At 39.7% G+C, this 22,508-nt stretch overlaps 1 protein-coding gene across 3 annotated transcripts in view; it reads left to right on the top strand.

Annotated features, from left to right (window-relative positions):
* The first annotated feature begins 9,994 nt into the window (after positions 1-9,994).
* The window catches only part of col11a2 (collagen, type XI, alpha 2), a 58,155-nt gene continuing 45,641 nt past the window's right edge, over positions 9,995-22,508 (top strand). For all 3 annotated transcript variants that reach the window (XM_052135945.1, XM_052135946.1, XM_052135947.1), the window contains exons 1-2: positions 9,995-10,191; positions 10,304-10,413. In XM_052135945.1, coding sequence (XP_051991905.1) covers positions 10,335-10,413 — 79 coding nt within the window. In that variant the 5' untranslated portion in view covers positions 9,995-10,191; positions 10,304-10,334. The remainder of the gene's footprint in view (positions 10,192-10,303; positions 10,414-22,508) is intronic.

Genomic DNA, 22,508 nt, shown 5'->3' with positions numbered 1-22,508 from the left:
GGGTGCAGCTTTTCTGTATCAGAGGCAGGGCAGTAGCAAGGTAACCTGGGCCCCCTGACTGTATCTTGCTCTGGGCCCTTTCTTAAAAAATACAGTTTAGAATTTGTTGTGGGGCCCCTGGATCTTTGGGCCCCTAGAATTGTTACCAACTTTCACCCTGCTAGCTACGGCCCTGATCAGAGGCACTGAGGTTTGAAGCGTTGAAACTTTGCCTTGTTAAAAACAACCTGGAATCATGTTTAATTGCAGTCATGAACCCCAACACAGATTTGAGCAGTCCCGCTCATTGTTGTTATTGGGGTTTCCTCTCTAAACAATATTGTTACTGAGGGGATGTTATCTCATACAATACCTTGATATGGACTTCTATAATTCACAGCAGTTCCAATTATTTTTGCTTTACTTGATTGTGTGCCTATATCTCATGCCTAAGAAAACTCCTGTACTAATGCACACCACATGGAGTGGTGGTGGTGTAGTGGGCTAAAGCACAGAACTGGTAATCAGAAGGTCGCTGGTTCGATCCCCACAGCCAACACCATTGTGTCCTTGAGCAAGACACTTAACTCCAGGTTGCTCCGTGGGGATTGTCTCTGTATAAGGGCACTGTAAGTCGCTTTGGATAAAAGCGTCTGCCAAATGCATAAATGTAAATGTCAATGTAAATGTCATTAACAGCTCGCAAAAACTTCCCACATTCAGCTTGGTTGCATAGGCAATTTATCTCCCTGGTTAGTGGTGCTGTATGTAAAGACCCAGACGCTCCACTTTGCTGGTATCCACCACATCACATCGATGTTACTAACCTTACCAATGAACAATGAGCCGACAAGTTGTAATTCTCTCTTTGATCACCCGCAATTTAAATTAAAACGTGTTTGATCTATTTATTGTGCGCCTGACATTTGCTCATGTAAAGTTCTGAACTGGTGTCAGTGTTGCGCCTAATATAACTATTATTTGACAGATAGGGTGTTCATTTTTTAAGTCATGGAAGGAAGGGTTTTTCTTATTTTTATATTATATTATGGCATGTGGGCTGAGCCCCGGGTGACACTGAAGTCTAGTGATGTTCCTGATGCAATGAAAGTGAATGGTGACTGAGGTCACTATGTACACAAAGCACACTTTCTTATGCTCAGAATCATAATTATTATGTGTATCACTGTTGACTCCAGGGTTTACAGTGAGGTAAAACCAAAGCGTATAAAATGGCTAGTTAAAACTTTAAAATCTAGTCTACTGAGCCTAGTTTGGAGGCATTGTAAAATACCCTACAGTATAAATACACACCTGTGATGTCATTTGTAATTTAGATTAAAGTGGCTCATAAACAAACAAATTACTTTGTGGAAGAAGTGCTTATTCCGATTTTAACATTAGGTGTCTTAACATATTGCTTTAAAAAAAGGTCATTTTTGTTATGCTTCGCTTTGTCCCTAACAACACCCCTTAACTTGGGTAAACCGCTGTAACGGACAGCTTCTCGTGGCATCCACAATCCTTGTGCACAATGGATACGCTGCTGAGAACACTGTTTAAGGTGCTAACATGCGACGTAGAATCAGGGTAATGGACAAAAATCTGTGTGCTAATAGTTTTTTGCTTAAAATCTTTCTGACCTTACCCTGATAAAGGAAACCGTTTACAGCATTTACTTGACATCACATGTTGTCAGCTTATTAAGCATAATGTGTCAAACTGTGCATGGAAGCGCGGTCAGTGCACCTTGAGCAGCCCTAGATAACTCCAAGACGAAAACATGATGTTGATTTCTCTATTGCTAAAATTGCACTGTGCTTACTGAAATGCAAAACACTGCCCCTGGTGTCCACAATGGTAACTGTTTTGGGTGTATGGGCATATGTGAGCTCTATTTTCCGGGTGAAATGTCCACCGGGGGGGCGCCAAAAGCAAGTTGTGAAACGAGTGTGTTTTCAGCTGTACAGGCAGAAAAACAGTGAAGAGGAATTCATATTTTATAAACTGTAACTCCACCCCAAACCAGCAGTGAAGTAAAAATTGAATGTTAGAGGGAATAATGTAACCTTTCAATTGCGCTCATCACTGATTATGCAAACGTCACTTCTAAGTGGATTCAATGAGGTATCCAAACCCACACCACAAGTGAAAGCAAACACACTTGAGCAAATGCAAAAATGTTTGATGGGAGTTAGCGTTTCTCCGTAAGTCAGCATAATGTGTCTGCTCTAGGGTATTGGAGTTCTTTTAAACAACATGCCGACTTCTCATCTTGTTGCAGATATCTCCAGCATTGCAACGTGTGGAGAGGTCAGGTGGGGCATTTTGACATTAGTATGATGCAGTGTGAACACACAGGGTTTGTATATGAACCACAATCGAGAGGTCTTTTCCTCATTTCCTGCTTTTTTTTTTATACCAACATCTATGTAGTCAAGTTAACTCTTAACTGTTTGACCCACTAATTTTATGTGAGAAGTTGTTATACTTAATTTATGAGGGATTACAAACTGATTACCTGTAATAAGATTTATAATGTAAACATCTGGAGGACATCTGGCAGCTACAAATAACTTACTATTCAGTGTGCAGTTACCACAAAGTTACAAATTAAGTTGGTGAAGAGGGTTGCAGGTTCGAACTCCCCGAGAAGAGAACTATGATCAATCACCAATATGCCCTTAAAGGAATATTTCAGGTTCAATACAAGTTAAGCTCAGTTGCCAGCATTTGTGTCATATTGTTCATTACCACTTAAAAATTATTTTGACTCGGACCTCCTTTAAAAAACAAAACAAAATAAAATACGAGGTTCCAGTGAGGCACATACAATGGAAGTGAATGTGGCCAATTTTTGGAGGGTTTAAAGGCAGAAATTGGAAGCTTATAATTTTATAAATGCACTTACATAATTTTTTCTGATAAAGCTCATGTATTATCTGGCTGTAAAGTTGTTTAAATGGTAATTTTTTACAGTCATTTTAGGGTGTTAAGGTTTGTTGACATAACATCATCATGGCAATGCAATTGTAAAATTGGAGATAACTTTACACAGAAAAGGTTAGTTAGGGATTTTATCACACTAAATCATGTTAACATATTTTGTATGTCTTCTGTCTATACTTTTGAGTATTTTAATGTTTAAAAATTGGCCTCTCTCTCTCTTTCTGTCTTTTCCATCACTATCCCCTCCATTGACTCATCAGTATGTCTCCAGATTTCCACTTCTGTCAGTGGGACATTTGAACCTCCTCCCTTCTGCTCCTGCTGTCTGACTCCCTCGTACCTCTCTCTCTCTCTCTCTCTCTCTCTCTCTCTACACACACTCTGAGTAAATAATGTTTGATCTCTCGCACTCTCTCTCTCTCTCTGTCCCTCTCTCTCCATCAATAGGTCTCATTCATTCCCTCTCTCCTCCTGCATGCCATTAGACCCCCTTACCATCACTGTTCATTCCAGTGATTTTTTTCTTCCACGAACCTTTCTGTGATTTCTCCAGTGCTCATGACCTGTTCTTTCTCTTCACATCATCTCTGTCTAAAGCCCTTTTTAAGACAATCTCTCTCTCTCTCTCTCTCTCTCTCTCTCTCTCTCTCTCTCTCTCTCTCTCTCTCTCTTTCTCTCCCCTCACCTGTCCATGTTTGTTTAATAAACTTTGTATTAATTCTGTGACATAGGTTACCGTAAGTCACTTAGGATAAATGTGTCTTCTAAATGCATGCATGTAAATATATCATAATACATGCATAACATACAGTACATGACAAACTTTCTGTTGCTCAGGAGAGTTAATGGATGTGTCTTATGTTTTATTCAAGCATCGGAAAAAAGAACAAATCAAGGTTACAGTGAGACACTTACAATGGAAATAAATGGGGGTAAATTTGAGAGGGTTTAAAGGCAGAAATGTGGAGTGTATTGTGAATTATTTGAGCTGTTGTTTAGATCAACATCTCGTATTGAACCCAGAATATTCCTTTAATGTGGATCGCATAGCTCAGATAATGCAGTCCTGGAGGAATTTGATGTTTTAAATGAAAATGTAAACTTGAGAGGAGACACATCATGATTACAGGTGTTATTTCTTCTGGAAAAAACTCTGAGACTCAAGAGAAGTAGGTTCTTTACCTCCTTTTGCACTTTATTTTATCTCATTGCTGTCATTTGTATCCCCCCATATGGTTACAAAAGTCCCAAAGCATGTTCCTAAATTCCCGACGTCTGTAAGTAGCTATTTAATATTGTTTAATGGCCACCATTAGTAAGGGGATTGAGAAACTTCAAGTAAATTTTGCTTAATGATGCATAATTGTGCTAAATGATCTGAGGCAGTTTGAGTGGCCACACTTATAATATCAGAAAGCCAAAGAGAGATCTTAAAGCAATAGTTCACTCCAAATGGAAATTCTATCATCATTTACTCACCCTCATGTTGTTCATCATTCACTTTCATTGCATCTTTTTTTCATACAATGAAACTGAATGGTAGCATTATTCCTAACATCTCCTTTTGTGTTTCACTGAAGAAAGAAAGTCATACAGGATTGAAACAACTGCACTCATGTGGGTAAAAATGTTCATAATTTTGGGTAAACAATCCAAGTAATAAAAGCCTTTTATATCAGTGTTTACACACTCACACATAATACTAATTAGGCATTTATCAGTGAAACAAGCAAATAAACACATATTTGTTGGTGTTTTAAACACGTACTGAAAGTTGAGATCACACATACAAAAAAACGATTATATACAAACTGGCATGGCAAACTTTAAGATTGCAAACATTTGCTTTGAACAAATACCACTCTTCAAAAACGTCTAACTGGCCCTCATTGTCTAACCCTCTCTTCCTATTTCACATTTGATCTGGGCGAACATGAGGACCGGATCTATAATCACTAACCCATTCTTTCTACCCCTCTCATTCTGTGCGGTTATATCAGGGTCCCCACTTACTGGGAGCTCATAGCTTACTCAGAGTCACATACATCAAGTCATTTTTTCAATGCTTCGGCTGTAACCCTGTACCAACCCAGTCGATTTCCACACAAACACACATGCACAAATACACACATGCCAATCTATTTCCTCACCCCCTCTTCTCCGATCTATTTCTGTGTGTTGTACTGTAGTGGGCTAGGGTGTGTGTGCATGGTTTGCAGCCCTGCCCAGTAAAATACAGACTTTTAAAGAAGGAAGTCTGCAATATAATCTGGTTGCTTTATTGTAATTACAAGGTCCCCATTTTGGAACTAACCAGGCTGTCCACAAGCACTTGCCATGTCTGTCTCCAAGGAAAACTTATGCTGGCTTTTGTGTGTTCCCCCTGCATGATTTCTACCAACACGCAGCCCGAGAGCTGGTTGTCTATTGCCAGATAATTCATTTTCTCAAAAGGTACTCACAGCAAATTTAATTTGCTCGTTCAGATCTTGTGTCAGATATAAAATATGTTAGCATGGGTGGTCAACCGAAACCTACATAACCACATGGCTAGTGGCCTGTCGTCAAACCCTGAAATTATTGTGGACAAATTAGTAGGCTGTATTAATCTACACAGCTGTTTTCAATAAAGGTGGGAAAGATCTGTCTTGATGATTTGGCTTTTTACCTTTTTACGTTCTTATTCATCCCAATAATGGGTCCTAATAATTAGTTTTGATATGTTAGGGTTTGTACATATGCCAAGACTTTATGTCAGTCATCTATTTATGAGTTCTACTCTACAGCACTTTTCAGTGCTTGAGTTGAAATTATGCGACAATCCCTCCCTGGATGTAAAATGTTCTTGGGACATTCAACCCCAGCTTATAACTTCTCAAGGTCCGTTTTTACCTGTGCTTTAACCCCATATTGGTTTAATACAGAATATTCTGAACGTCCAATGTCCATTTTCTCATAATCAACCATGAGCACAGTGCAAGGACAGGGAGGTTTTAATGCTTTTTTAATGTTAAATCTCAACCATTTTATAGTCTGCCAGTTGAAAATGGTATACAATGGATTAGGAAAGTCATTATGCAGTAATTGTACAATTTGTCATTCTTCATGTTCGTATGGCACAAACTGTTCAATATATTTATTTGTTTATTATGCAATCTGGCACCTGTGAGATGATTCTGCTCACGTTCCTCATTCTCCATGAACGTTTCTCATTTTTAAAAACATCTTTATTCTTTCTCACATTCTCATTTTGCCTCTCTGTAGATACACAGCACATTTAAAGGGTATAATGATACTGTTTTAATATGGAAACACACTTAAGTGCACTGGCAACAGGCAAGACAAACCCATGCTATAATTGCTTAAGGATTGTCTCTTTTGGACTAGAAAGGCCAACAGGACAGTTGCACCAAATTGAATCACTGTTGTACTTAGCTGTAAGAATTTCTGTTATGACAATATTCAGTGCACATAATCATGCACAATGCAAATCCAATCATATAAATCACCCTGTAAACAATATAAAAGCAATCCAATTGAAAGCCATCTTCAGCAGCTAATGTTGTTGGTGAGAGTTTTAATATTGTTAAAGAACGGTGCAGAAAATTGTGTGATTAGCGGTTGCTCACAGTGTGGCACTTTGCGACCGATTAATGGCAATAATTCTAAGGAACCCAAGTCTCAATATAAAAGTGGTGTTTCTTTAAAAGCTCATGCGTTTAGATCCTTGGACAGAGGAAAGGCGTAACCTAAATACTGTAAATTACTATTTATTTTTTTATCCTTTACTTTGAAGAAATCTGAGTCTGCTGCATCTATAAAGTAGGCTGAGGGTGAAGAGTGAGGGAACAAACAAAAGAAGCAACAAAAGTCAAAATTAACCAGTTTCTTTGGTGTATCAGAGATTAAATTAGATATCAAAATTAGAGAGGGAAAGCATGATTAGCCTTAAACATATTAATCATACTGACTAGCGCTGATAATGTAAAACCATGAAAACACTGTGTGTACTGTATGTGACTTTAAAACACATGGACCTAAATGTATATATATTATAACACCCTAAGCAAATCAAATTAAAAAAAAAAAAGAAAGAAAAATCCTCAATAGAGGCTTACATTTACTCAAAGTTTACAGCATAAATATGATTTTTTCCCTCAGCCTGACCAACACCACTGTTTACAATACTTATACTATACAGTAATATACTATACTATACTACTCTGTACTATACTATACTATACTATACTATACTATACTATACTGTACTGTACTATACTATACTGTGCTATACTACTCTATACTATACTATACTATACTATACTATACTATACTATACTATACTATACTATACTGTGCTATACAATACAATACAATACAATACTATATTATTCTATACTGTGCTATACTATACTACTCTATACTATACTATACTGTACTATACTATACTGTGCTATAATACTCTATACTGTACTATACTGTACTGTGCTATACTATACTACTCTATACTATACTATACTATGCTGTACTATACTATATTGTTCTATTCTACTCTATACTATACTATACTGTACTGTACTGTGCTATACTATACTACTCTATACTATACTATACTGTACTGTGCTATACTATACTACTCTATACTATACTATGCTGTACTATACTATACTGTGCTATACTACTCTATACTATACTGTACTGTGCTGTACTGTGCTATACAATACAATACAATACAATACTATACTATACTGTGCTATACTATACTACTCTATACTATACTACACTGTACTATACTATACTGTGGTATAATACTCTATACTGTACTATACTGTACTGTGCTATACTATACTACTCTATACTATACTATACTATGCTGTACTATACTATACTGTTCTATACTACTCTATACTATACTATACTGCACTGTGCTATACATCACAATACAATACTATACTATACTGTACTGTGCTATACTATACTACTCTGTACTGTACTATACTATATGACTCTATACTATACTATACTGTACTATACTATTCTGAGCCATACTATACTACTCTATACTACACTATACTGTACTGTGCTATACTATACTATACTGTGCTATACTATACTACTCTATACTATACTATACTATACTGTGCTATACTATACTGTGCTATACTACTCTATACTATACTATACTGTACTGTACTGTGCTATACTATACAATACTATACTATAATGTGCTATACTATACTACTCTATACTATACTATACTGTACTGTGCTATACTATACAAAAAATACTATACTATACTGTGCTATACTATACTACTCTATACTATACTGCACTGTGCTATACTATACTACTCTATACTATACTATACTATACTATATTGTACTGTACTATACTATACTACCCTATACTATACTATACAATACTATACTGTGCTATACTATATTACTCAAATCTATACTATACTATACTGTACTGTGCTATACTATACTATACTGTGCTGTACTATACTACTGTTTACTCTACTATACTATACTATACTACACTATACAAACTAAACTGTTGTATACTATACTAAACTATTCTAAAGTCTAAATTCAGGTAAATTGGGCCATGTTTTGACACTGAGATGACATTTCATGACTTTTATGGGAATTAACTATTCCATACTTTACTATCCTATACTATTTACCTGAATTCCCCCTACTATACCATACTATACTTAACTATAGTCTGAATTCAGGTAAATTAGGCCTTTTATTGACATTTAGATTACATTACTTGATATTCACTTGAATTCGTTATAGTATACTCTTCTATTTTATCTGAATTCACCTTACTATACTATGCTATATTATACTATACTATGCTATATTGTAATGTAACCTTACTATTCTATACTATACTATACTATACTATACTGAAATCTGAATTCAGGTGAATTGAGACACTTTTTGACATTGAGATGTTTGTTCAAATGAGGAGCAATTTACCTGAATTCATCAAACTATACTATACTATACTATACTATACTATACTATACTATACTATACTATACTATACTATACTATTCTATACTGCACTATTCAATGCTATGTTATGCCATGCTGTACTACATTTGACTATATTATACTATACTATACTATGCCATGCTATGTTATGCCATGCTATACTACATTTTACTAAACTATACTATACTATATTATAATATACTATGCCATGCTATGCTATGTTATGCCATTCTATACTACATTTTACTATACTGTACTATACTATACTATACTGTACTATGCCATGCTATACTGCCTTTTACTATACTATACTATATTATACTATATTATTCCAAACAATGCTATATTTTGCAATGCTATGTTATGCCATGCTATACTACATTTTACTATAGTATACTATACTATGCCATGCTATGTCATGCCATGCTATACTATATTTTACTATACTATACTACACTAAAGTCTCAATTCAGGAAAAATTCTGAATTTCCATTTAAAAATAAAAGATGGCACCACTGTGAAAAGGTCTATACTATACTATACTACACTATACTACAATAATCTTTAATAACGGCAGACTACTGCTTTGCAGTATATCAAACTAAAGTGAAGTTTTGCTGACTTGGTCATTTACGAGTTGGACCGGAGTAAAGAAAAGTGGGTGGACGGTGACGTCACGAGCGGATATGGATCTGATTGGCTGACGAAATTCTCCATGGCTATACGGACCCATTGGTCCTACATGGTTCAGCTGTCTAACATAAATAAATACGGAGAAATAAACTGACTGATCTACGTGCCTATCGCTGGCACGTCAACATTAAAAGCTCATTTAACCAATAATGATATTTTGGGCCATATAGATCCTTTCATAATTTCATACAATTCACAGTAATCTTGCAGAGGGCCACGCAAGTCCGTATGCATGATTTACCCTCCCTCTCCTTTTGCTCTCTGCCCCCTCATTCACTCTCTCTCTCTCTCTCTCTCTCTCCAAACACACACACACACACACACACACACACACACACACACACACACCCGTGCTCCTTCGCATTTCGTGGGAGAAAGTAAGAAGAGGGAGAGAGAAAGAGAGATTGAGAGAGAGTGATTTCAAGTCTCTCTCTGCTTTCTTGTAAACTCAATGGGGCTCTAGCATTAGGGATATCAAGCTGTAAAACTACATATTTATTACCCGTTCCCTTTTTTCTATTTAAGTTTTGTACATAAGATAGGTAACTTATTAAAGAACAAGGTGGGTGTGCGTAAAAAGACGTCTCCTAAGGCGCACCAAGCTTTTTGTGATCTCGACTGACTTTGTGTGAGAGAAAGAAGTGACGCTAATTTTACATTGTCCTGCTTTGTAGTACAACCAAACCGGTCAAAAGCTGGGAAAATATGGATATTCGGAAGAAGCGGAGGCCGTGGTGCGCTCTGGTCTTTGTCGCGCTTATGTGCCAAACTCTGGCACAAGCAGGTGAGGATTTTACATTTATTTGGGCACATTTTTAGACGTCTGTGGAACTGACTTAATTTTGACAAAAGAAATAGTGCGAATATTGTTTTCTTTAAGCTGTTTGCATGCGACGTTTGGCGTTTTGCGCCTTTATGCGCACCAGGTAAATCTGTATTTATTCCAAAATTATGGATTAATTACATGCACTCGTTTTATTCTTTCTGATTTATCTGCAGTTAAATCACAGGCGATTCTATTCTCCATTTTTAACCTTTAATTTTGTTGGGACTTCCTTTGGATGTAGCCTAATTGCCTCCTTGGTTGGACTCAGTCTAAACTGTTATATTTTGGCTCAAATAAAACTGATGTAGCCATTCGACTAAAAGCAGGTGTTTAGCTTGTAAAGATGCGTGAAGAGCTGAAATTTATACACAAACACAGAAAGGAAAATATAGGCCCATGTGTTGTTTAAGGCCGTGTTGGCATAAGATAATGTGGCATCACCGGCGGGGGCATAGGATAGGACGGAGCGTTTAAGTGCCAAGGTTACATCTTCGTCTTAGTTCGCCGAGCTTCCTCTCAACACACAAAAATAAATAAATAAATATATAGTCTTTTGTTGATCGTTTGTTGATGTAGTGCAAACAATAAACATATATAATGCACTAAACTAATCGTATATAGCCTACCACAGTATGTCAGAGTTTATTGATTTGACTGCCTCTCACTTCTTAATATAATTTTATTATTATTATTATTAATTCCTTTTTATCAACTTCTTTTTCTGCTGCATTTTCAATTTATGACAGCATTTTCCATAAAAATATTTGTCGCAACATTTTTACGTTTTTATTTTATCTCTATAATTTAATTCTTCAAAATTCACCCCAAATCATCCCACCAGGGCCAAATGCACTATTTAATTTTGCGTACTTATTGTAACAAGCAGGAGACACAGAACTGCTGATTAAAGGCTGCAATTCTAGCGTTCACCACTAGTCGGCGACAGACCGTATATAATTATTCTGCACATTTTCCGCGATATGTTTTCCAGAGGATAGCAGGCATAATCGAATAAGACTTTTAAACATTGTCCCAACGAATACAGGAACGGTTTAAATGAGTAAAAATGATAAACTGGACTTCAATAATCTGCTTAACCACCCGTTTAACAAAAATAAACTAAGAAAATACATTTGAGATATATTTTTTCCATCAAGCGTGGACGTATTTCCAAACCTCTGATTCGATCGCTCCTGTTTCTCCCCATTCGATTCCCTGATATATTTGAAGGACGTTTGTATATTTGTTCCTTTCATGAGTAGGTTATTATTCTGCAGTGAGAGAGTGGTGTAGTGAATGAGTTTAGTGTCTCCATGTGTGTGATGAAGACACCTGAAGAGAGTTTTTCACAGTAGGTCTGTGTTTACGGCGAGTGAATGTGTCACTGTTAAGATTCCACATTCTTATGAGGCTATTTTTTAGATTAAAACAGAAAACTAACTCTGTTTCTTGCCTCTATGAATGCAAGTAAAAATAAGTAAGGTTGTGTTGTTCAAAACAGTCCCCTTCAACATTTTAACCAGTCCCTTTTCTTATTGTCGAAGTCGAGAGAGTTTTGAGGGACAGTACACTTTTGAGAGTGCAGTGATTTTAGGTGGGGGATTTTTATTTAACATGGATGTTCCTTCAAACTCATTTCAAAGGCAGTATTCTCAAAGAACTGTCTGTCTCATTTCTGTTAACCAAACACACCTAACCGAAGCAAGGCAGAAGACTGAATGGAGCCACTGTGTTGTGTCTGTTCCCCCTATGTTTCGCCTTAGGTTAGTGTGGAAGTCTGTTCCCCCTATGTTTCCCCTTAGGTTAGTGTGGAAGTCTGTTCCCAATATGTTTCATCTTAGGTTAGTGTGGAAGTCTGTTCCCCCTATGTTTCCCCTTAGGTTAGTTTCGAGGTCTGTTCCCCCTATGTTTCCCCTTAGGTTAGTGTTGAGGTCTGTTCCCCCTATGTTTCATCTTAGGTTATTGTTGAAGTCTGTTCCCCCTATGTTTCATCTTAGGTTATTGTTGAAGTCTGTTCCCCCTATGTTTCATCTTAGGTTAGTGTCGAGGTCTGTTCCCCCTATGTTTCCCCTTAGGTTAGTGTGGAAGTCTGTTCCCCCTATGTTTCCCCTTAGGTTAGTGTTGAAGTCTGTTCCCCCTATGTTTCCCCTTAGGTTAGTGTCGAGGTCTGTTCCCCCTATGTTTCCCCTTAGGTTAGTGTTGAGGTCTGTTCCCCCTATGTTTCATCTTAGGTTATTGTTGAAGTCTGTTCCCCCTATGTTTCATCTTAGGTTAGTGTTGAAGTCTGTTCCCCCTATGTTCCCCCTATGTTTCCCCTTAGGTTAGTGTCGAGGTCTGTTCCCCCTATGATTCCCCTTAAGGTTAGTGTCGAGGTCTGTTCCCCCTATGTTTCCCCTTAGGTTAGTGTCGAAGTCTGTTCCCCCTATGTTTCCCCTTAGGTTAGTGTCGAAGTCTGTTCCCCCTATGTTTCCCCTTAGGTTAGTGTGGAAGTCTGTTCCCCCTATGTTTCCCCTTAGGTTAGTGTGGAAGTCTGTTCCCCCTATGTTTCCCCTTAGGTTAGTGTCGAAGTCTGTTCCCCTATGTTTCCCCTTAGGTTAGTGTTGAAGTCTGTTCCCCCTATGTTTCCCCTTAGGTTAGTGTCGAGGTCTGTTCCCCCTATGTTTCCCCTTAGGTTAGTGTGGAAGTCTGTTCCCCCTATGTTTCCCCTTAGGTTAGTGTCGAAGTCTGTTCCCCCTATGTTTCCCCTTAGGTTAGTGTCGAAGTCTGTTCCCCCTATGTTTCCCCTTAGGTTAGTGTCGAGGTCTGTTCCCCCTATGATTCCCCTTAAGGTTAGTGTGGAAGTCTGTTCCCCCTATGTTTCCCCTTAGGTTAGTGTCGAAGTCTGTTCCCCCTATGATTCCCCTTAAGGTTAGTGTGGAAGTCTGTTCCCCCTATGTTTCCCCTTAGGTTAGTGTCGAGGTCTGTTCCCCCTATGTTTCCCCCTTAAGGTTAGTGTCGAGGTGTGTTCCCCCTATGTTTCACCTTAGGTTAGTGTGGAAGTCTGTTCCCCCTTAGGTTAGTGTGGAAGTCTGTTCCCCTATGTTTCCCCTTAGGTTAGTGTGGAAGTCTGTTCCCCTATGTTTCCCCTTAAGGTTAGTGTCGAAGTCTGTTCCCCCTATGTTTCCCCTTAGGTTAGTGTGGAAGTCTGTTCCCCCTTAGGTTAGTGTGGAAGTCTGTTCCCCCTATGTTTCCCCTTAGGTTAGTGTCGAAGTCTGTTCCCCCTATGATTCCCCTTAAGGTTAGTGTCGAAGTCTGTTCCCCCTATGTTTCCCCTTAGGTTAGTGTCGAAGTCTGTTCCCCCTATGTTTCCCCTTAGGTTAGTGTTGAAGTCTGTTCCCCCTATGTTTCCCCTTAGGTTAGTGTCGAGGTCTGTTCCCCCTATGTTTCCCCTTAGGTTAGTGTCGAAGTCTGTTCCCCCTATGTTTCCCCTTAGGTTAGTGTCGAAGTCTGTTCCCCCTATGTTTCCCCTTAGGTTAGTGTCGAAGTCTGTTCCCCCTATGATTCCCCTTAGGTTAGTGTCGAGGTCTGTTCCCCCTATGATTCCCCTTAAGGTTAGTGTGGAAGTCTGTTCCCCCTATGTTTCCCCTTAGGTTAGTGTCGAAGTCTGTTCCCCCTATGATTCCCCTTAAGGTTAGTGTGGAAGTCTGTTCCCCCTATGTTTCCCCTTAGGTTAGTGTCGAGGTCTGTTCCCCCTATGTTTCCCCCTTAAGGTTAGTGTCGAGGTGTGTTCCCCCTATGTTTCACCTTAGGTTAGTGTGGAAGTCTGTTCCCCCTTAGGTTAGTGTGGAAGTCTGTTCCCCCTATGTTTCCCCTTAGGTTAGTGTGGAAGTCTGTTCCCCCTATGTTTCCCCTTAGGTTAGTGTGGAAGTCTGTTCCCCCTATGTTTCCCCTTAGGTTAGTGTGGAAGTCTGTTCCCCCTTAGGTTAGTGTGGAAGTCTGTTCCCCCTATGTTTCCCCTTAGGTTAGTGTGGAAGTCTGTTCCCCCTATGTTTCCCCTTAGGTTAGTGTGGAAGTCTGTTCCCCCTTAGGTTAGTGTGGAAGTCTGTTCCCCCTATGTTTCCCCTTAGGTTAGTGTGGAAGTCTGTTCCCCCTATGTTTCCCCCTTAAGGTTAGTGTCGAAGTCTGTTCCCCCTATGTTTCGCCTTAGGTTAGTGTGGAAGTCTGTTCCCCCTTAGGTTAGTGTGGAAGTCTGTTCCCCCTCTGTTTCACCTTAGGTTAGTGTGGAAGCCTGTTCCCCCTATGTTTCCCCTTAGGTTAGTGTGGAAGTCTGTTCCCCCTATGTTTCCCCCTTAAGGTTAGTGTCGAAGTCTGTTCCCCCTATGTTTCCCCCTTAAGGTTAGTGTCAAAGTCTGTTCCCCCTATGTTTCACCTTAGGTTAGTGTGGAAGTCTGTTCCCCCTATGTTTCATCTTAGGTTAGTGTTGAAGTCTGTTCCCCCTATGTTTCCCCTTAGGTTAGTGTCGAGGTCTGTTCCCCCTATGTTTCCCCTTAGGTTAGTGTCGAGGTCTGTTCCCCCTATGTTTCCCCTTAGGTTAGTGTCGAAGTCTGTTCCCCCTATGATTCCCCTTAAGGTTAGTGTCGAGGTCTGTTCCCCCTATGTTTCCCCCTTAAGGTTAGTGTCGAAGTCTGTTCCCCCTATGTTTCCCCTTAGGTTAGTGTGGAAGTCTGTTCCCCCTATGTTTCCCCCTTAAGGTTAGTGTCGAAGTCTGTTCCCCCTATGTTTCCCCTTAGGTTAGTGTTGAGGTCTGTTCCCCCTATGTTTCCCCTTAGGTTAGTGTGGAAGTCTGTTCCCCCTATGTTTCCCCTTAGGTTAGTGTGGAAGTCTGTTCCCCCTCTGTTTCCCCTTAGGTTAGTGTCGAAATCTGTTCCCCCTATGTTTCCCCTTAGGTTAGTGTGGAAGTCTGTTCCCCCTATGTTTCCCCTTAGGTTAGTGTCGAAATCTGTTCCCCCTATGTTTCCCCTTAGGTTAGTGTCGAAGTCTGTTCCCCCTATGTTTCGCCTTAGGTTAGTGTGGAAGTCTGTTCCCCCTCTGTTTCCCCTTAGGTTAGTGTGGAAGTCTGTTCCCCCTATGTTTCCCCTTAGGTTAGTGTCGAAGTCTGTTCCCCCTCTGTTTCATCTTAGGTTAGTGTTGAAGTCTGTTCCCCCTATGTTTCCCCTTAGGTTAGTGTCGAGGTCTGTTCCCCCTATGTTTCCCCTTAGGTTAGTGTCGAGGTCTGTTCCCCCTATGTTTCCCCTTAGGTTAGTGTCGAAGTCTGTTCCCCCTATGATTCCCCTTAAGGTTAGTGTCGAAGTCTGTTCCCCCTATGTTTCATCTTAGGTTAGTGTCGAAGTCTGTTCCCCCTATGTTTCCCCTTAGGTTAGTGTCGAAGTCTGTTCCCCCTATGTTTCCCCTTAGGTTAGTGTGGAAGTCTGTTCCCCCTATGTTTCCCCCTTAAGGTTAGTGTCGAGGTCTGTTCCCCCTATGTTTCCCCTTAGGTTAGTGTTGAGGTCTGTTCCCCCTATGTTTCCCCCTTAAGGTTAGTGTGGAAGTCTGTTCCCCCTATGTTTCCCCTTAGGTTAGTGTGGAAGTCTGTTCCCCCTCTGTTTCCCCTTAGGTTAGTGTCGAAATCTGTTCCCCCTATGTTTCCCCTTAGGTTAGTGTGGAAGTCTGTTCCCCCTATGTTTCCCCTTAGGTTAGTGTCGAAATCTGTTCCCCCTATGTTTCCCCTTAGGTTAGTGTCGAAGTCTGTTCCCCCTATGTTTCCCCTTAGGTTAGTGTGAAAGTCTGTTCCCCCTCTGTTTCCCCTTAGGTTAGTGTGGAAGTCTGTTCCCCCTCTGTTTCCCCTTAGGTTAGTGTCGAAGTCTGTTCCCCCTCTGTTTCCCCTTAGGTTAGTGTGGAAGTCTGTTCCCCCTATGTTTCCCCTTAGGTTAGTGTCGAAGTCTGTTCCCCCTATGTTTCCCCTTAGGTTAGTTTCGAAGTCTGTTCCCCCTATGTTTCCCCTTAGGTTAGTGTCGAAGTCTGTTCCCCCTATGTTTCATCTTAGGTTAGTGTCGAAGTCTGTTCCCCCTCTGTTTCCCCTTAGGTTAGTGTGGAAGTCTGTTCCCCCTATGTTTCGCCTTAGGTTAGTGTGGAAGTCTGTTCCCCCTATGTTTCCCCGGTAAGGTTAGTGTCGAAGTCTGTTCCCCCTCTGTTTCCCCTTAGGTTAGTGTGGAAGTCTGTTCCCCCTATGTTTCCCCTTAGGTTAGTGTGGAAGTCTGTTCCCCCTATGTTTCCCCCTTAAGGTTAGTGTGGAAGTCTGTTCCCCCTATGTTTCCCCTTAGGTTAGTGTTGAGGTCTGTTCCCCCTATGTTTCCCCCTTAAGGTTAGTGTGGAAATCTGTTCCCCCTATGTTTCCCCTTAGGTTAGTGTCGAAATCTGTTCCCCCTATGTTTCCCCTTAGGTTAGTGTCGAAGTCTGTTCCCCCTATGTTTCGCCTTAGGTTAGTGTCGAAGTCTGTTCCCCCTATGTTTCCCCTTAGGTTAGTGTCGAAGTCTGTTCCCCCTATGTTTCGCCTTAGGTTAGTGTTGAGGTCTGTTCCCCCTATGTTTCATCTGAGGTTATTGTTGAAGTCTGTTCCCCCTATGTTTCATCATAGGTTATTGTTGAAGTCTGTTCCCCCTATGTTTCATCATAGGTTATTGTTGAAGTCTGTTCCCCCTATGTTTCGCCTTAGGTTATTGTTGAAGTCTGTTCCCCCTATGTTTCATCTTAGGTTATTGTTGAAGTCTGTTCCCCCTATGTTTCGCCTTAGGTTATTGTTGAAGTCTGTTCCCCCTATGTTTCATCATAGGTTATTGTTGAAGTCTGTTCCCCCTATGTTTCATCTTAGGTTATTGTTGAAGTCTGTTCCCCCTATGTTTCCCCTTATGTTAGTGTCGAAGTCTGTTCCCCCTATGTTTCCCCTTAGGTTAGTGTTGAAGTCTGTTCCCCCTATGTTTCCCCTTAGGTTATTGTTGAAGTCTGTTCCCCCTATGTTTCGCCTTAGGTTAGTGTCGAAGTCTGTTCCCCCTATGTTTCATCATAGGTTATTGTTGAAGTCTGTTCCCCCTATGTTTCATCTTAGGTTATTGTTGAAGTCTGTTCCCCCTATGTTTCCCCTTAGGTTAGTGTCGAAGTCTGTTCCCCCTATGTTTCCCCTTAGGTTAGTGTTGAAGTCTGTTCCCCCTATGTTTCCCCTTAGGTTATTGTTGAAGTCTGTTCCCCCTATGTTTCGCCTTAGGTTAGTGTCGAAGTCTGTTCCCCCTATGTTTCATCATAGGTTATTGTTGAAGTCTGTTCCCCCTATGTTTCATCATAGGTTATTGTTGAAGTCTGTTCCCCCTATGTTTCATCTTAGGTTATTGTTGAAGTCTGTTCCCCCTATGTTTCGCCTTAGGTTAGTGTCGAAGTCTGTTCCCCCTATGTTTCATCATAGGTTATTGTTGAAGTCTGTTCCCCCTATGTTTCATCTTAGGTTATTGTTGAAGTCTGTTCCCCCTATGTTTCATCTTAGGTTAGTGTCGAAGTCTGTTCCCCCTATGTTTCCCCTTAGGTTAGTGTGGAAGTCTGTTCCCTCTTATGTGTTCCTTAACATTGTTGGTCCTCTGAATTATTTTTTTTTAGCAAAGATCAAATATTGGATGTTCTGAACATGTATCATGCCTCAAATCATGTGGCTTGTTGAGAAAAAGTGTGCTGTGATTTTTCATAAACCAATTTTTGCCTGGTGGATAATAAAATGGACAAAAATCCCATAGACTTACATTGAATGAGGCATCTGAGCCATTTCTTTTTTTTCTCCCCAATTTGGAAAGCCCAATTCCCACTACTTAGTAAGTCCTCGTGGTGGCGCAGTTACTCAATCCGGGTGGCGGAGGACAAGTCTCAGTTGCCTCCGCTTTTGAGACAGTCAATCCGTGCATGTTATCACGTGAGTCATTGAGAGCGAGAACCACTAATTGCGACCACGAGGAGGTTACCCCTTGTGACTCAACCCTCCGTAGCAACCGGGCCAAGTTGATTCCTTAGGAGACCTGGCTGGAGTCACTCACGCACACCCTGGATTCAAACTCATGTTTCCAGGGGTGGTAGTCAGCGTTAATACTCGCTGAGCTATCCAGGCCACCATCTGAGTCATTTCTATGGACCAAAATATAACAAGTCTTATTGGTGGGCTCTTTCGATTTGGGCTAGTAAGCAACCTCCTAGCAACCACCTATAACACCCTACAATCATAGCAGCACCTTGCTCAACTTACTTTTCTTCAGAACATGCACAATTTAGTTAGATGATGCATATATCATTACATTAATATCCTTAAACCTTTAATATTATTTTGTTATCTTTAACATTATTAATCACCCACTGAGATGCATTGTCTGTTGAAGCAAAACTATCACTAGTCATCCAACTCTATTTCCACAACCTAATCACAACAGGGCCACTAGAAGCTCCACGCTTACACAAAGTCTCAACAGAGTGGTTCCTTTGGATGAAGAAGCGCAGCTTTGTGGTATGCCTGACAGACGTAGCTAGTCACTAAGGTTCAGTCCACATACTCTTTGTTGGAAAGGGTTCCTTCTCTCCATCATTGGTTTTAGTTTGAAAAAGGTCATAGGATGTTGGTGTAGTGGTTTGTGCAAATCCACAGATGCATTTGCCTTACCTGAAATAGATCTCTTTTTTCACACATTTTCCTTTGTGTTATGGAGTTGGTTACACTGGAAACATACAACATACAAATGGCTTATCAAGATAGTTGGTTCTGTAACAGTTTAACACCTCTTGGTCTAGTCTGTCAGTATACAGCTGCAATGTCTGCAAATTTCAGTATGTTGTATATCTCATAATAATTTCTGGATCTCAAGGTTTGTTTAAATGTAAGTTTTTGTACAATGCAGACAACTGCACCACAAGAGGTACGTGCAAACTTACGCGCAAGCTTTTTAAATCGGTAGTACCACATCTAAGGGATTCACTGAGCACATAATAAGCACTCTCAACCTTTGAGTCTGGCTTATTTTCTATTAGTCTAGGAGAAGTTTTGTGCATGCCTTATGATCATAACTGTCTAAGTTCTTCAATGACAGATGGTCAACTTTTCAAGTTGATGAAAGTTGTCTCTTCTCAGACTGGGAAAACTTTTAAGATCACAAAAACTTATCAAGTTCATCAAGCTATCTGTCAACAGTAGAATTGCTTTACCATTGAGAATTGCTTTAACATAGAAATAAAGATATATCGTGTATTTGTTTGGTTGGTATACTGTGAATGAGGTGCCTGTGTGCTTGCTTTTGCAGTGCACTTAAACACACCATCATGGCCAGTCTTTTCCAGCATTTTCTTTACATACAAAAAATAAAAAGAGAGCACTCTGCAAACAATGTACTCTTTCACCTTAATAGTTCAGAAATAGCAATGCGTTCAGTGCAGAACCTACCATTACTGTGATCCTGAATTGCTATTAATAGATGAGTTTGAGTCATTCTTATGTTTTTTCTTAGATTATTACATAGTCATTTTTTTCTAAATTGGTTTACATTGAAGGGTGTATACAGTATCTGTGGGGAGTCTATATAAACGTTCAATCTTTTTTTAGTTTACATGATGTTTAATATAGTGACCGTGTGGTCAGTTTATCCAGCCTGGCAGTGCCAAGCAGAGGCGCTCTGTGCACCCACACTGACTCATACTGAACCACATAGAACCAGCACACGCTGGCACTGGAAATATACTGTATATAATATACAATCAATGTATGGCCTTTGTTCATATGCTCATATGCAGTGCTACTACAAATATATGCTCTAAGCAGACTTGCAAAGGCTCCTTCATTTTAATGTGTACATACTGTATAGGGCAATCTCAAAGGTTTGATCCCCAGGGAACACACAAACTGATAAAATGTACTGTATACCATAATAACACTGTAAGTCACATGACTTCACATGTCTTAATGTCATCCAGTAAAATCCCTTAAAATGTACATGTACTTATATCTGCCACAGGCAATTTTTTAACCTTTCATCAAGATCAAGGAAGTTTGAACCGCACTGACACACTTGGCAATCTGTGAACATTAAATGCTTGTTTGATATATACAGTATGTCTCTGTAACCCAATATTATGCCAGTAGTTGGTATGATGGCATAGCTGTCTGAGTATTATAAATAAATCATAAATATAGAGAGCAATGATCTAAATTATACATGCTCGCATAACTATTATGGTTGACTGGAAAAGAGGCAAGAGACAGATCCAAACACATGATGGATTTATCTTTTAGCTGTTACTTCAATCCATTAGTTTCACCCAAAACAAGGGCATCTTTGTGAGACAGTGAAGGTGAGAGCAGAAAGGTCAAGGTGTCAGGTGATACTGTCTTGCTGGTATTTAGCATAGTTATTTGAAGAACCTCACAAGAATGCGAGTCTGGAGAAGGTAGAGAACCTGAGGGTCAAGGAAGAAGAAGATGGAGTAGCTGTTAGATCTTCAGGAATGTTTTGTCACCCACATTGCATGGTCACAATAGAGTTTGGGTGGTGGAAATGTGTTTGGAAATGTTGGAATCACCTTGACTATCAACGGCTGACTGTTTGGAATGTCTGTGCTAGGCCTCGTACCTAGAGAACCTTTGTCTGTTTCTGTGTTTGCACTCAGTGTGAACACACACAGTGTTTGTTTGTATGAATGGGTTGTGAGAGCTACAGGTCTCACTTGGTTTTGTACCTTGAAAGACATGTTTGCAATGCACATAATGTGTTTTCTTCTCTGTGTGTGCTCTTATCTCTATGCTCTTATATGGTAGATGCAATTGAAGCTATGTCATAAGATCATTCTGATTTTGTGACCTAAAGAAACAATATAAGAGATGTCTCATTCTGATCTTTTGAAAGTGTTTTTGATTGAACATTAACTTCTTTAAGTTGAACAGATTGAGCAACTTCTTACAATCCCAATTATTATTATTTTTTATTTATAATTTATCCAGCAGTTCGTTCCGGTCCTCGATTGGACCTGATTGAACGAGAGATGTTCCAAGAGTGCTGATGTCTGACACCATCTGCACTAGGACGCTTTACTGTTTGCATCACTCTGCTTGTATTGCTTTCGAAACTAAAGTATAAGAGCAGTTCAGATATGTTAAAAGCAGCATTTTCATTGTTCCCTGTGACATTAAAGATTTTAGGCACCAGGTGGCAACAAAATAACTTTTTTATGTGTTATGAGCCAGTTCAGTTGATGTTCGTTTGAGTCTGCGCTGTCAATTAGCGAGCGGTTTCTTAGAAGTCGTTTGGATTGTCTCTCACTCCATAATAGCTCTTACTACTACACTACAGCTGGGAAATGCAGTTAAACTAACATCTTATGTTAATAATCATGGCTGTGATTACCTACAGCACTCGGCCTGCAGCTGATACCCACACAGCGGTGCTTATATAGGCTTTTGCTTGTGTAATATTGTATGATGGAGTGGTGGTGGAGTAGTGGGCTAAAGCACATAACTGTTAATCAGAAGGTTGATGGTTCGATCCCCGCAGCCACCACCATTGTGTCCTTGAGCAAGGCACTTAACTCCAGGTTGCTCCGAGGGAATTGTCCCTGTAATAAGTGCACTGTAAGTAACTTTGGATAAAAGCGTCTGCCAAATGCATAAATGTAAATGTATGATTAGTATGGTGCCATGATATCTCACAATTGTGACTTTTATTTTTTGAAATTGTGACTTTAATACTCATAAACTTTGCATGTTTATGTCTCGCTATTGCAACTCTATTTATCTTATAGATAAAAACTTGTAGTTGCAAGAAACAAAGTCACACTTGTGAGCTAATAAGTCAGAATTAGGCTACCTATTTATTGCATTTTTTTCCTGTGGCGGGATCAGGCTTCCATAGATTAGTCACTATTATTATTGCTAATACTTGTGATTGGAGATTTGAACAAATCCCTAAACCCAAAGTAGGCATATTTAACTTTGGCACTTAACACGTCCGTACTGTTTGTGCATCATGAGT

This window comes from Xyrauchen texanus, chromosome 10, assembly GCF_025860055.1.
Source record: "Xyrauchen texanus isolate HMW12.3.18 chromosome 10, RBS_HiC_50CHRs, whole genome shotgun sequence".
NCBI lineage: Eukaryota > Metazoa > Chordata > Actinopteri > Cypriniformes > Catostomidae > Xyrauchen > Xyrauchen texanus.
Note: the sequence above shows the minus strand (reverse complement) of the source record. Positions and strands in the feature narration are given on the sequence as shown.